At 42.6% G+C, this 14,151-nt stretch overlaps 1 protein-coding gene across 5 annotated transcripts in view; it reads left to right on the top strand.

Moving 5' to 3' along the window:
- The window catches only part of PDE4B (phosphodiesterase 4B), a 592,044-nt gene that overhangs the window by 544,676 nt on the left and 33,217 nt on the right, over positions 1 to 14,151 (top strand). For all 5 annotated transcript variants that reach the window (XM_060304629.2, XM_030865864.2, XM_060304618.1 and 2 more), the window contains one exon: positions 5,620 to 5,732. In XM_060304629.2, coding sequence (XP_060160612.1) covers positions 5,620 to 5,732 — 113 coding nt within the window. The remainder of the gene's footprint in view (positions 1 to 5,619; positions 5,733 to 14,151) is intronic.

Raw genomic sequence — 14,151 nt, 5'->3', positions numbered from 1 at the left:
ACACACACACACACACACACACACACACACACACACTGCTGAATTTGCATGAAAAAAATGGGAATATTGAAATGTGAGCTAAATATTAGCTGAGCCTGAAAATTATTAAAGCAGAAGAGGGGAGATCATTGACTGAAAAAAAAAGAATGTTACTCAACAGTTTGTACAGTGTTGTCTATTCTTTTCTCTTTTTTTGGCCGCGCGGGGCGTCTTGTGGGATCTTAGTTCCCCGACCAGGGATCAAACCCAGACCCTCGTTAGTGAAAACACGGAGTCCTAACCACTGGACAGCCAGGGAATTACGAGTGTTGTCTAGTTTTGATTATATACATGCATACATGAAACGATATGCACAAGGGGGATAGCGATGGTGATTTCTGCTTGACATTTTTATCATTTCAAATTTTTTGCTTCTCTGTAATTTTCTTGTAGTCTACAATGTCTACAATGCACCTATATCCTGTCTGTAATAATAAATGTGATATTTGCAAAATGTGCATTATACTTAAAGGTTTAGAGTCTGGTTTTGTGTGTATTCTCCTATTCTACCTTCCTTGTGAGAACAGAGTAAGTATTTTTCGTATGTTCATTTTTCAGATAAAGAAATGTAGCCTCAGCAAAGTTAAGTAACTTGCCTGAGGTTACTCTCAGAAACAAGAGGCGGGACCAGAACCAAGCCAGGTCTTCTGAGTAAATACTGCACAGTAAATATTGGGCTAATGGCTGTGTTAGGTGGATCAGAAAAGGGAAGAGGAGACTCAAGAAATGACAACATTTAGGAAAGCAGTTACACAATTTTAAATAGAAAAGACCCAAGGGTAAGATGCCACTTTAAACACAGCAATTTCAGGAATGCATGCATTTTCAGCCCTGAGGTGAATCCTCTATTTTATTGACCAAGATAGGGTCTTGCCCGGAATCTTGCTCTGTTTAACCTCTGATTTAGCTTGTGCCTTAAGGTGAATTAGAGATAATCATATCTCTTCGGTGTTTATGGCACAGAGATGTTGCAAGGATTAATGGGTAGTGTGCTTGGCACTCCTTCGAGAAAAGAGCTATAAGAATGTCACGTATTATTACCAGACTGATACTAATTATAATTGAATAATTATAATTATTCAATGCAATCCTTACCAGACCTACAGAAGGAAGTAAATCTTCCTTTGTCGCTCTTGTTGAAGTGAAAGAACAAAAGAAGGGGAGAATAGAAGGGAGGTTCTCCCTGCTCCTTCTTCTCTGGAAATTCTTGACAAGTAGGGTCACCCCATGGCCACAGATGGCCCCAATACCTTCCCTTATCCCCTTGAGACTTGCTTCTGGGGTGCCAAGCATCGTTCCTTCTCAGAGTCATTTTTGTAAGAAAAGGAACAAAACCAGCTTCATGGGCACGTAACCTGTGCAGCTGCACAGGGGTCCTCACTCCAGGGCCGCAGAGTTAGTCTTGAAACTCATAATATTATTATCTTTGTGTTTTGTAAGTAAAGTCGGATGGGAAAATGGAGCATATACTCCGTGGCTTGAAGCCTTGGCTCACGTACTGTCCCATCTCCTGCCACCTACCTGCTTCCCCTGGACGTGTTCTCAGGCACCTGTTTCCCTGATCCTTGGCACCCCAGGGCTCATCCAGTCTCCATGTCTCTACCCCAACCCCATGACCACTGCTGCTGTCCACTCGCAGCGGGGGCCTGGGTGCAGGTGCAGAGAGGATCTGAGCTGGACATGGGTGCCCTGCAAAGTCTCAGGTGGGGAATGCCCTGGGCCGGCATGGCTGTACCATGGTAGACAGAGGCCATGTCTTGGTGGGGGTGATCCTCCTGTCCACCCTGATCCAGGTATCTAGCACATCCTGGTGCAGAAGTTATAGCACCTTTAGGGGTCACCTGTCTGCTGTGGGTTGGGGCATTGGTACCATGGTGAAGGGAAATGTCTGCCTTTCTCAGAGCCTGCCCTGGGCCAGGGCATAGCACGCAGTCTGGAAGTTGGCAGGTTCGGGCACCCCAGCAACTGGTAAGCTGTGCATGTGCCCTAAGTCAGAGGCTGCAGGGCCTCTGGGGTCCTATAAGGGTCTGCACCCTCCTCCTGGTATCCCTCTGCCTGAAGTAACACAATTTTAAAGAGTAAATAAAACACACCATGCCATTCATTAATTGTGACAAATGTGCCGTTTTAAGATGTTAGCTATCGGGAAACTTGGATGTGGGGTATATGGAAACTCTTTGTGTTAGCTCTGCAACTTTTCTGTAAATCTAGAACTATTTTTTAAAAGTTTATTTAAAAAATACAATACCAGGCTTCCTTGGTGGCGCAATGGTTGAGAGTCCGCCTGCAGATGCAGGGGACACTGGTTCGTGCCCCGGTCCGGGAGGATCCCACATGCCTCGGAGAGGCTGGGCCTGTGAGCCATGGCCGCTGAGCCTGCGCGTCCGGAGCCTGTGCTCCGCAACGGGAGAGGCCACAGCAGTGAGAGGCCCGCGTACCGCAAAAAAAAAAAAAAAAAAAATACAATACCACCATGACAGGTCGAGGGAGAGCAACTTCAGAAGAAAGGAAAAAGCTTCATATTTTAAGACCTTTCACAGCACTTTTTCCTGCTTTTTGAAAAGGGACTATGCATTTCATTTTGCACTGGGCCCTGCACATTATGGAACTGATCCTGACTGTAAAACCCCTTGTTGAATATTCAGTTCTTCTATCTCCCTTCCTATTCCTCCCCCCACACATACCAGGTTTGGGGGTTACTTTTACTGCCGTTAATAATTATACTCCTGTGTGCTGATCACCTACTGAGAACTGGTTACCATACTTTCTATACTTGGTTTCATTTAACCCCTTTATAACTTTATGAGATGAATATTCTTCTCCTTATTTTAAGATGTGGGAAATGGAGGTCCAGGATCACACAGTAAGTGGTAAGAGAGAAAGTCAAAATGCCCGAGCCTCAGTCCAAAGCTGGTGCTCTTTTCTCAGTGCTACAGACGTATCCTCAGCCTCTAGATACCCAAGTATCGATATTTTCAGGCTGCTTGGGCAGGCACTGTGGTTTCCATCCCTCTGAGTATTTACTGAGTATCTACTGGGTACCAAGCACCGGATCCTGTGCTAGAGCTACAAAGTTCTAGTGTGGAGGCCAGTCTGAGCTGCACTGGTCCTTTCCTTTGGCAGTACCAGTAAGTAGCTGGGGTTTGATGCTCCCATCCTTAGCCCACTCTGACATCTGTGCCGCCTGCCTCAGTTACTGTGATAAGAAGGCTCTAAAACGGCACATAAAGAAAGCCTTGGCCATGGATTAAGAATCTGGGAAGGGACAAGTTTTCATTAACTTCAAATTTTAACTTTTTACCTAAAGAAATATTGTGGCTGACCAGAATCAGAGAGGGCAGTGAAATAAGTTCCTGCCATATCCACTGGCCAGTCCCTGGCAGCTCACTATTGTCCCAACTCTAGGAGCATGCGTGTGTTCATTCTGTGTAATAGACAAGGAATGAGTTGTGGCAATGGTACTTAACTGGAAGATCATTGACGAGTTCTCCTCCTTCTTCAGTGCTTCACTGCTATAATTACCATATTTTCTTTGTGGGTGGAGATCAGATCCCTTTTTTCCTCTTCCGGGAGGAGAGGTGTAATATATCATCCCGCAGTCAGTTCCAAATGCTCCAAGCAAGTTACTTACTCCCCACCACCAGGGTGAATGTCTGATCTTGAGGACCACAGGTTGTGATATGGAAGACACCAGGGTCGTGAAGCATGAGTACCTGGGAAGTGGTTGGACTTTTCTTTTATGAGAGGCCAGGAGGGAGAAGGGGAGGATTCTGTCACTTCAGGAAAAGCTTCCTTGGATGAAGCGCTCTTCTGGAAGGGCATAGAGGCAAGGGGGTGTTTCAGACACACAAAAGAGTCAGTGAGGAGATTCTTTGTGTTGAAGCAGCATGGCAAAACTGAGGAAGAAAGGAGGGAAGGTATGTGCAAGTCTGGCTTGAAATGAGTTTCACTAAAAACACCTCAATTCTTGTCTGCACATTTTTGAGGCGTGTGAAAAGAAAAATGGAGGAAGTCACCTTCAGTGGTTTTGTGGCTTTTTAAGTATGACATACAGGATGTTGAATTTTAACCCCTGTTTATCCTGAAGGGTAGGCATATGTGGGGGATGAACAAGACACCTATTCTTTGAAATGTGCGTCGGTGCCAAGTGGCTCCTTGTCACTTGGAATCTCTCTCCTGTTTATTCCCTTTTCTGCTTCAAGTGTGAGTGCCACACACATAAAAGTATTCAAATAATAATAAAAAAGCTATGTAATCTCCCTAGGATTTCTGCATGAGCATATGAAAATTGTATTCTAAATATGACAGGAATGTGTGAGTCTTTTCCTTATAATAGAATTTCATGTGAGATTTTTAATTTTATCAGTGCCTATTGTGTGCTTGCATTCCAGAAAGCTTGGTAGACTTAATGGACGGTGTTCCCTTCAAAAATCAGTCATGTATGCGGGAGAGTCTGACTGGTTTTTATAACTGTCTGTGGCATCATTGGTTCATCTAGCATTTATAAAATTAATTTCAGTGTTTATTAACATAGGGTTCTTAAGTCAATAACCTTAAGTATTAGCTTAGACTCACGAACTTTTGGGTATGAAATGACGTATTGTGAACACTTAAAAAGAGTTTCATTACCCAGCAAAAATATGATCTTAAAAGCAATAATTTTTGAATGGGCCACTGAGACATATTTACAGAAAGTCTGGATTCCTACAGTGACAAATCCGAGGCCCCGGCGTTAATCAGAAAATCTGCGGCGTTCACATCTGGCTCCACCTGAAAGTCTGGTTCAGAATTTCCCTGTGATCCTGGCAGTTGCAGAAGAGAAGTTTTAGCTTTGTTTAGTATAACAAGAACTGCCTGACTCCCCAGCCAATAAATGTGTTCATGTAAAACTCCAGACAGTTTCTCTGAGACTGCAGTCTTATCAGGGAGACCTCATTTTGCCTCTACTTAAAAGGGAGACTCGCAAGAGAGGAAGACTTGTGCTGGTCAGTGTTTGCTGAATTGAAAGTTATTCCAACATTTGCACATTCCCCAGAATGAATGACTGCTTAGCCTTCCAACAACGTAACTGTCAGTTTCCCCCCTCCAGTTTTCGATTGTACGTTTCATTTAGAAGAAAAGCCAAATGAGAAAATGCTTTCCTCACTTCTCCTCTAGACTGCAAACACTCAGAAATGACATCACGCACCCTAAAGAACCCCAAGATGACGAAGGCAGAGAGAGCCTGAGGAAACTGACTGCTTCTGCCATGAGTTTTAGGACTCATGTATGCAGATGAGCTTTTAAGAGCCGGTTCCCCGCCTTCTTCCTCAAAGGAAGTTTCTTGGTAGATCGCAGACACCTCATCCAGCCTGGGGGCGGGGGGGGGGGGGGTGAAAACTTGGCACGAGCCATTCCGGGCAGAGCACCGGATTTGTTCTCCTGGTGGAGAGAGCTGGAAGGAAGGAGTCGGCGTGCAAATAATGAAGGAGCACGGGGCCACCTTCAGTAGCGCCGGGATCAGCGGCGGCAGCGGTGACTCGGCTATGGACAGCCTGCAGCAGCTCCAGCCTAACTACATGTCTGTGTGTTTGTTTGCAGAAGAATCTTATCAAAAATTAGCAATGGAAACGCTGGAGGAACTGGACTGGTGCTTAGACCAGCTAGAGACCATACAGACCTACCGCTCTGTCAGCGAGATGGCGTCTAACAAGGTAAGAGATGACCGTTTTATTCATTAAAGTGTGACCGCGCGGGGAGCTCCGGGCTGCCCTGGCCTCCGCCAGCAGCAGAGGTGCACCGGGACGCCACTGTCAGCTTTGTTGATCTGCCTCCGATGATTCTATTCCAAAGTGCTCCACTTTGCTTGCGTCGTGATGCTACAGCAAAAGTTTAAAATCCTCAGCAGGCTTTAATTCCTAAACTTCTTTCTTAGTGATGCTGTGCGGAATGTGTTTAAGGTGAGGGGTGTTTATGAAGTGTACCAATCACCATACAAGTGAAAATGCTTTTTTTATTTTTTTGTAAACAGTTAGCAGGAAGATAAAATCTGAATGAATCAATAGGGTAAAATGTTGCGTTGCAGTCAGGTGTTATATATGTGTGTCTGAACAAGAAAATAATGTGATTTCTGTATATCGATGGTGAGAATGGTTTGCCCTAAAGTTTCATAAATTCTGAAATTCTCCTCAGAAGGATGTTCTGATATTCTCCAACATTTCTTTTGTGATGCTGATATGACCTAAGATTAAAAAAAGAAACAATATACTTTGTCTCCAAAAAAGAAAGTTATTTTTTAAAAGTTTGCTGCTTTACAAAGTGGAATCATATGAAATGAAGTTCCACCCGTACTGCAAAGAAATGGTTTTATGTACCATGCCCAGGCAAAACTTAGTGTTGAAGAGCTTTAATTATCTACCATTATATCATTTGTTTAAGTAACACCTGGATTTAGAGTGCTAATTTATGTAGTGAGAGTTGTTGCTTTTTGTTTGTATTTTTCTCTTGGAGACTGTTGATTTTATATCTATCTATCTATCATCTATCTATCTATATGCACATATATATGTGTCTGTGTATGTATGATTTTAATTGAAAGCCTTAACACTGCACCCTCATAAATACACATTTCAAAATCCCCAATCATCCTAGCCTGAGGTATTATCTTATTGTCTTAAGGTTCTGGGGCTGGGAAGAGATTTTGCTCCACACCTGCCAACATGCCCTTTCCAGCCTCGCATGTGTGTCCCTCCTCCCTTTTTCCTGGGGTTAAAAGTATCACCTTCCCTTCGAGACTTGCTGGCTCCTGCTCAGAGGATCTGAGTAGAGGAAGCATCATGTCCTGAAGGTTGGCGGGGTAAGAGGGGGTGGTGTAGAGAGTGGACTTTTCTTACTCTTGTTCATAGGTTAATGAAAGGGCAAAAAAAATAAGCCTCTCTCAAATTTTAGTTCAGATTCAACTTGGGAAAAAAAAAGGTTTGAGTTTTAACTATTTACTGACTTTTCTCTGAAGTTCTCAATTGAAGCTAAATTCTGGGTTTTTCCAGGCTGTTGTAAATCTCAACCAGCTGCTTCCCCATGAGGAGGGCGTAACTGCATAACTTCTCCAAACCACACTGGAGTTCATGTAGGAGGATTTTCACACAGGCTTTAGCCTCCTGTGAAACATTCACGGATACTCTGTTCTTTGCATTTTGTGATCATTGATACACATGCAAGATGGAGATCTGGTATTTAGGGGTAGTTTTTTAGCAGGTTTCACCATAAAGGACACCCTGAACTTTCTTCTGGAGTCACTAAGATACAGTGGGCAACTTTCTCCCCCTGGAGAAAAAGATTACTCATTGAGAAACTGCAAATTGCCATTAGTTTTCGTTTCGACTGTTGATGCCTTGTAGATTCTAACCAGGTTTGTGTCTGGAGTGCTGAAATTAGACATTGTCTATCTTGCAAATTTATTACAAATGATCTCATATTCAGTGTATAGTTACTGAGGCTCTGACACCAGGGACTGTGTAGGACCTAGTGAGAATTCAGGCTTCCGCTCCTCCTTTATGGTGTCCTGTGCAGGAAGCAATGAAAGTTGAATAGGGCTAACCCTAAAGAAAGGGCTAAACCTTAATGCTGACACAGTTAGCTTAAGTAGAAGGCATGCAGCTTCACCTATTTCTAGAGCTACAGTGGAGAGGTTGTAGGGCAAAGCAATTACCCAGTGGATGAATAATGTCCAGATGACAGCTGAAGTCAGTTTCAATTTTTAAAAAGATCTGTCTCTCTTTACTTAGCTCTCTTTTTACCTACCCCCAATCTCAAAGTCTTGATTATACTGATAATCATCTCAGGGTTAATCCATGGCACATATAATATAATATAATGTGAATATTATTGTCGCCACCAAAAAGAAATTGATCTATACCAGTTTAGGGGGAACTGAATTATCTGTGGTAAAACTAAAATTCACATTTAATTTTAAATATTCTCAAAGTTATTTGAGTGTTCCATCTGAGCTACTGTTTAAAAATATCATCATCGTCATCATCATCATTACTGTGTAGTCTTTTTCGATCATCTTCTGCTTACTCTCACTGAACACAGGAGCTGTGGCAAATCTCTGAGTTACAGACTTGGAAGTAAGTGTGAAGATGTTCTATACAGGAAGTTTGTGAAAAGCATGGGCTTTGGAGTCCAAAGATCATGGTTCAGATCCTGTTTCTATCATTTAGCTACTTGACCTTGGCCAACTTACTTAACTGCTCTAAGACTCAACTTTCTCATATGTAAAACAGGGATGAACGTGGTCCCTACCTTACTGGGGTTGCTGTGAAGATTGAGATAATGCGTCTAAAGCACTCAGCAAGGCCCCTGATGTGAAGCAAAAGTTCAATAAGTGATAACTTATTAATAGCATCTGCTACATCTTTGCATAAAACCATCTGTCTCTAGTTCTGATCAGCTAAGTGACTGCTGAGTTTTGTTTGCAGCCTCTGAACTTGCATGAGAGTGGTGATGGGAGTGCCTGTGTTTTGCTTAGGGGTTTGGAGATTACATGTATGCCAGTCTACATGCTAATGGTAGAACGTCAACTGCGTCTAGTAGAGGAAAACAAGTAGTCTTTATATTCACTTCATCTGGGTAGGGATGGATTTGTTTGTTGCTTTTTCTTAACCCTTTTGAAGAAAACCGTGACTCAAAGATTGCAACCATCCCAAGTGTGCTTCAGAGCCCAGAGAGTAAGATGAGGAACTGTTTCTGTGACTTACAGAAACATAGTTTTTCCCTTGGCTCAAATTTCCCTCATTCCTTAATGCTGGCCACAGGCCAAATGGAATTCCAGAATTACAGGGAAAGATGCAGCCAGGTGGGTCAGTATTGTAGATTATTTTCCCCCAAGAATTACAACAAGATGGAATAAATTAAGTAGGAGTTTTACAGGGCAATGACACTGTCTTTCAAGATGAAAAGGATATCTAGTGAACCTTCTGCCAGCAGCTAGACGCGTGAGAGCTGTTTTCTTTAACCACAGATTGCCTTCTTAGATTTGTTCATTAATTTTTTGTTTCAACTTTTATCACCTCCTGAATTAGAAGAATTGTCTTACGCTTCAGCGAAATGCATCAGAGCATGAGTTCCTCAGTGGCAAAACAGTCAGATGTTTTGAAAACAGGATGCTTTGGCTGCGCATTATAAAAAGAGGAACGGAAAGAGAAACAGTATAGAAAGGAAGAAAGCAAATAGCCTCAGCAGGGTCCCCAGCCCAACAGCGGCATAAACACTGACCTATCTTCCTGACCTTCACTGTAGCTCAGTTCCTGACCTCGTGTCACCAAAGCCAACCGACGTCATTGGAGGAGGAGAGGAGGAATGGCGCAGCTGCTGTGAGGGTGACTAGAATTTCCTGTCTCCTTCCTGACAGACGCAGGCTGAAAAGTACAGAGTTGCAACAACAGTGGCTGAGGAAGGACCGACACAGAACAATCCCAGTGAGGTGGCGTTGTGACTGAGGGGAAAGAGGGAGCTTTGACTGAGAAACAGTGTCTCTGACCTAAAATTTTCAGGTGAAAAATGTCAAAGGGGTTATTCGTACCCGGCATGTTGAATGTCTTTCAAAAGATGTAATACCCAGGGGCTTCCTTGGCGGCGAAGTGGTTGAGAGTCCGCCTGCCGATGCAGGGGACGCGGGTTCATGCCCCGGTCCGGGAGGATCCCACATGCCGCGGAGCGGCTGGGCCCGTGAGCCATGGCCGCTGAGCCTGCGCGTCCGGAGCCTGCGCTCCGCAACGGGAGAAGCCACAGCAGTGAGAGGCCCGTGTACCGCAAAAAAAAAAAAAAAAAAAAAAAAGATGTAATACCCAGTAAGGAGCTATCTTCAAGCAGCTGGTCACTGACCTAACTTTCCCCCACAAGTCCCCCACTACACTTTTCTTTCTCAACTAGCTTTGCCCTGGGGCTATTTTATGTGTAGTACAAAGGTTTGGGCCTTATCAATGAAAATGGATGTTCTGTTGTTGAAAAGAGCAGTCCTGAATAATATCAGTACTCTCTTGAGAATGGAGCACCAGGACCCAGCATTGCAGTAAATGTTTGCTAAGGAAGTCTATAAGATGGGAACGGGAGACAGACGGACCTTTTCCTCTCAAGGGCATCAGAAAGTCCGCTACGGATACCATGACAGGGGAAATGAGTCCTCTCAGCTCTACAGGTTTATTTTTCCGATTCTTCAGGTTGTAGCCGTACTAGAGTACCAAACGTGAAGCCAACTACTTGCCTGTGCTCTTGGGTGGGAGGGAATTAAGTCATCGAATTCTACCAGCCTGGAGCCACCTGGGACCCAAGCTGCATGTCACTGGAATGTGACCATGATAGGTTGATTCCCGTACAGTTGGTGAGTCATTCTCTATCCAGTCGTATAATTTGTAAGGATGGGAAATGTTGGATCCAGCAGAACTGAAAGGAAATAGATTTTATTGATCAATGGATTCATCTTAGAACTCTGTTGGGAAGATGATAGACAGGTAACCAATTATTGAAAGGGATTAATTCCACTTTGGCGCAAAATTGAATGACATGATTAGAGCAGTGCCCCCCATGGGGCAGGAGGACCCCTCTTCCTGGGCACTGTGCTTATAGAGAGCCTAGCCTAGTCTGTACCCAGCTGTACTCTGCTCCAGGACCTGGGGAGGCAGCTGGGTCGAGGGAGCACCTGTGCTCCCCCTTCCATACGGCATCTACCCTCACATTGTCTGCTCAAATGGCTTTGAACTCACTTCCAGGGCCTATGCAGGCCTCTTACCTGGGTGTGCTACAGGAAAGCATACCTTTAAGCCCAAGGAGTAGCCAAGAGGCAGCAATCTGGCTTGAGACAGTAGTGTGGGAGAAGCTTGGACATGCAGGCTGTCTAAGCAGAGGGTGTACTTATGGGACCCACATACAAGGTCCCTGGTGGTGCTAGGACATGGGGAAAGAATGGGGCAGGGCGTGGTCCATGAACTAGATCCCCCTGCCCTACCATATCCAAGGTGTTCAAGTTTTCTAAATTCAATCTGGCCTTCCATAGGAAGGGATGTCTGTCAAAGTAGGAGTATTGGAGGCAGCTCAATTTATATCCTTATACAATTAGACTTATGATATGTGGCTCCACAAATGTTGGAGGAGACCTCGGATTAGAGGGCAGAATAGAATAAAAATCAGTTCTGATGGCCAAGAGGGGGACTCATACAGTGTTTTGGTCCAATTTTTCTTTCTCTACTGCTCAGATATGTATGGTACTAGAGACAGCAAAGTGGAAAGAGCCTGGGAATAAGCCATGAGTTTGAGTTCTAGCTCTGCCTTTATTGAGGTGTTTTATCTTAAACAATTAAATCATTTTGAATCTTTGCATTTTCTTAACTACAAAAAAAAATTGTTGGAGAGGACTGTCTCCATGGTCTACTTCAGCTCTTGTATTTGTCAATAGAATAATAATAGTGAACAACCAATCTATTTTTGCAGGTGTATACTTTGTGTGCAGATATTGTGCTAAGCTCCTGATCTACATTCTGTCATTAATACTCACAGCAACTCTTTGGATAGGTACTGTTATTATCCCCATTTTACAGATGAGTAGAGTGTGGCTTAGAGAGTTGAAATAAATTGCCTAAGGTAAAGATGAGAGCCAGGATTCATACCCAGGGCCATCTGACTCACCACCAATGACCCCAATGGGACAGATAAATATAGAAATAAAGAGATAGTTAATCATTCTTATAAGGGAATTTTGTTGTGGTTTCTGGGAGGTCTTATTCTTCTAACTCTGGCTATCACTGATGGGTAGGTCTGGTTCAGAATCCTAATCTGCAATTACCATATTCTGGGCCTCTAAATTGGCCATTAATAACCTCCAGCTCTGTCTTTGTGGCTGGGAAGCAGTGTCCATTAACATAGAAGAGGGGGAAGAATAACCATAGTTATAGAAAATGGTTCTAAAGGCATCCATAAAACTGTAAATAATGATATTAAACTAATCCACTGTATCAGTTTGCTAAATTCAAGGTCTATTTTTTTCCCCAAAGTCTTCTCTAACATGACCTAAGATAAGATAGTAAGTTTTGTTTAAAGGACTTTAGCCTACCATCTAATTTCCCTTTTACCTACCCTCCCTCCCCCAACCCCCAAAATAAAAAGAAAACAGAGGCTATTCCTGTAATTTTTTTCATTTTATTACGATTAAAATAATTGGGGCAATTTCATCATATACTATGTCCTTTCCAATGCATGCAATATGACCATAAAACAGAAGAGCGATGTTTCTGTAGCAGTAATCAATATAGGGAAATTTCCTAGAAGTAACATGGAGACTGTCTCCCTTAGATTTGTCTTCATGCAGAGATGAAATAGAAAATTAAGTTGTTTATTCTTTATCCAACATTATTTCAGTTACTCTTTCTGACAAAATAGAGTTGTATTATTGAGTGTAAGTCAGTATTCCACGTTCTATTCTTATCAAAACCTAAATCGAAGATTTTGAAATTTGTTTAGTACTTTGTAGTAAATTTGATCTGTAATCTGTTTTACTTAATTGAAATACTTTTGCATTGGTATTTACAGAACCATTTTCTCCACTGAATTCTAATCCATTTAGCCCACTTAACTCACTTGAAAGTACCCAAGTGAACAAATCTCTAAAAAACAAGAAGGAATGAAGTGAAGGAACACTACCATTGATTGGTGCACCTCTGGCTAGCTGATAAGAGCTGATATTCTCAAAATAGAATAAATAAGTCATTTTAATGGGAGCCTTTCTCTCCACATTAAAAAAATCAGGTAATTATGTTTAGAGTACAAGTATAAATCTAGAACACTAGTTTTGAAAAATAGAATTACACCATGTCAATGGAATAAAGGTTTGTTTTACATCTTTTTATACTTCTTTCTCATCGTTTTTTTTCTTTTAGAGTATGCCCCGGTCTAGAAGCCTCCCCAGATTCATGCCATTGTTATCTATGAAAGAAAAGGCCAAGGGTGGAGCTTGTTCTTGTGCTATTCTTCCAGCACATCTTACTTCTAAGTAAACGTGTGCTCAGCAAGTAGAGATAGCTCAGCTCTGGAAGCCAGGACTTACCAAATCAGAAGATACCAGGGCAAACTTGTGCCACGGTCAATAGATTTCACACTCTAGAAGGCTCTGTGCCAGTTGTCACCGTGCATCTCTGCACATCCCTCCACTTTAGCATTTTTCAGGGATCTGCCAACCCCTCTCTGTCTTGCCCAGTTGTACGTGATGTTTCCCTCAACTGGTGCCAAACTGTTTAGTCTCTTGGATATTTTACTGTAACTTCCTTTGTTTGATTTACTTTAAAGTAGCCAAGTGTTTCCACAAAGAAAGGACTGTTAAGTTATTTAGAAATGAAGAAGACAGTAAAACTCCTGTTTCTTTTGTTTCTGTTGTGGGAAGTCACTGATAATCTTTTTCTCTTTAAAAAGTGCCTGATACTTTTTTCTCTTTATGGAGTAGAGTTTAAAAGCTATAAATCATACAATTCTGCTCATGAGTCACATGTTTCTTCAGCTAATTACTTGCCATTTAAAAACCTTCAGAGATTGAAGTTTAGTGAACTTATTGAAAAGAAAATTCATCTGCATGGCTCAATTTCATCTGTTTTTTCCTTTTTTTAGCTATTCAGAATATGGTCATCTTAAAGATAGTCATTTTAAAACTCTAAATGGCCCAGTTCCCTTTATTCTTTGGTAACAGCATAGTGCGTAATGTTATAACCCGCAGCAAATTATAAAAATGAAATTTGAGTACAGATACCAGAAGGTAAAAGTGACTTATCCAGTTTAAAAAATTTGCATTTAAGGGCTTCCCTGGTGGCGCAGTGGTTGGGAGTCTGCCTGCCGATGCAGGGGACACGGGTTCGTGCCCCGGTCCGGGAAGATCCCACATGCCGCGGAGCGGCTGGGCCCGTGAGCCATGGCCGCTGAGCCTGCGTGTCCAGAGCCTGTGCTCCACAACGGGAGAGGCCACAGCAGTGAGATGCCCGTGTACTGCAAAAAAAAAAAAAAAAAAAAAAAAAAAATTGCATTTAAGACAAGAGGTCTTGGCATTTTATATCTGAAAATTTAAAATGGTTATTTTGGAAAGAAAACAGTAAGAAG

The sequence above is a fragment of the Globicephala melas genome, chromosome 1, assembly GCF_963455315.2.
Source record: "Globicephala melas chromosome 1, mGloMel1.2, whole genome shotgun sequence".
In the NCBI taxonomy this organism is placed as follows: domain Eukaryota; kingdom Metazoa; phylum Chordata; class Mammalia; order Artiodactyla; family Delphinidae; genus Globicephala; species Globicephala melas.
The sequence above is the reverse complement of the archived record's forward strand: the minus strand, read 5'-3'. Positions and strand labels throughout refer to the sequence as shown.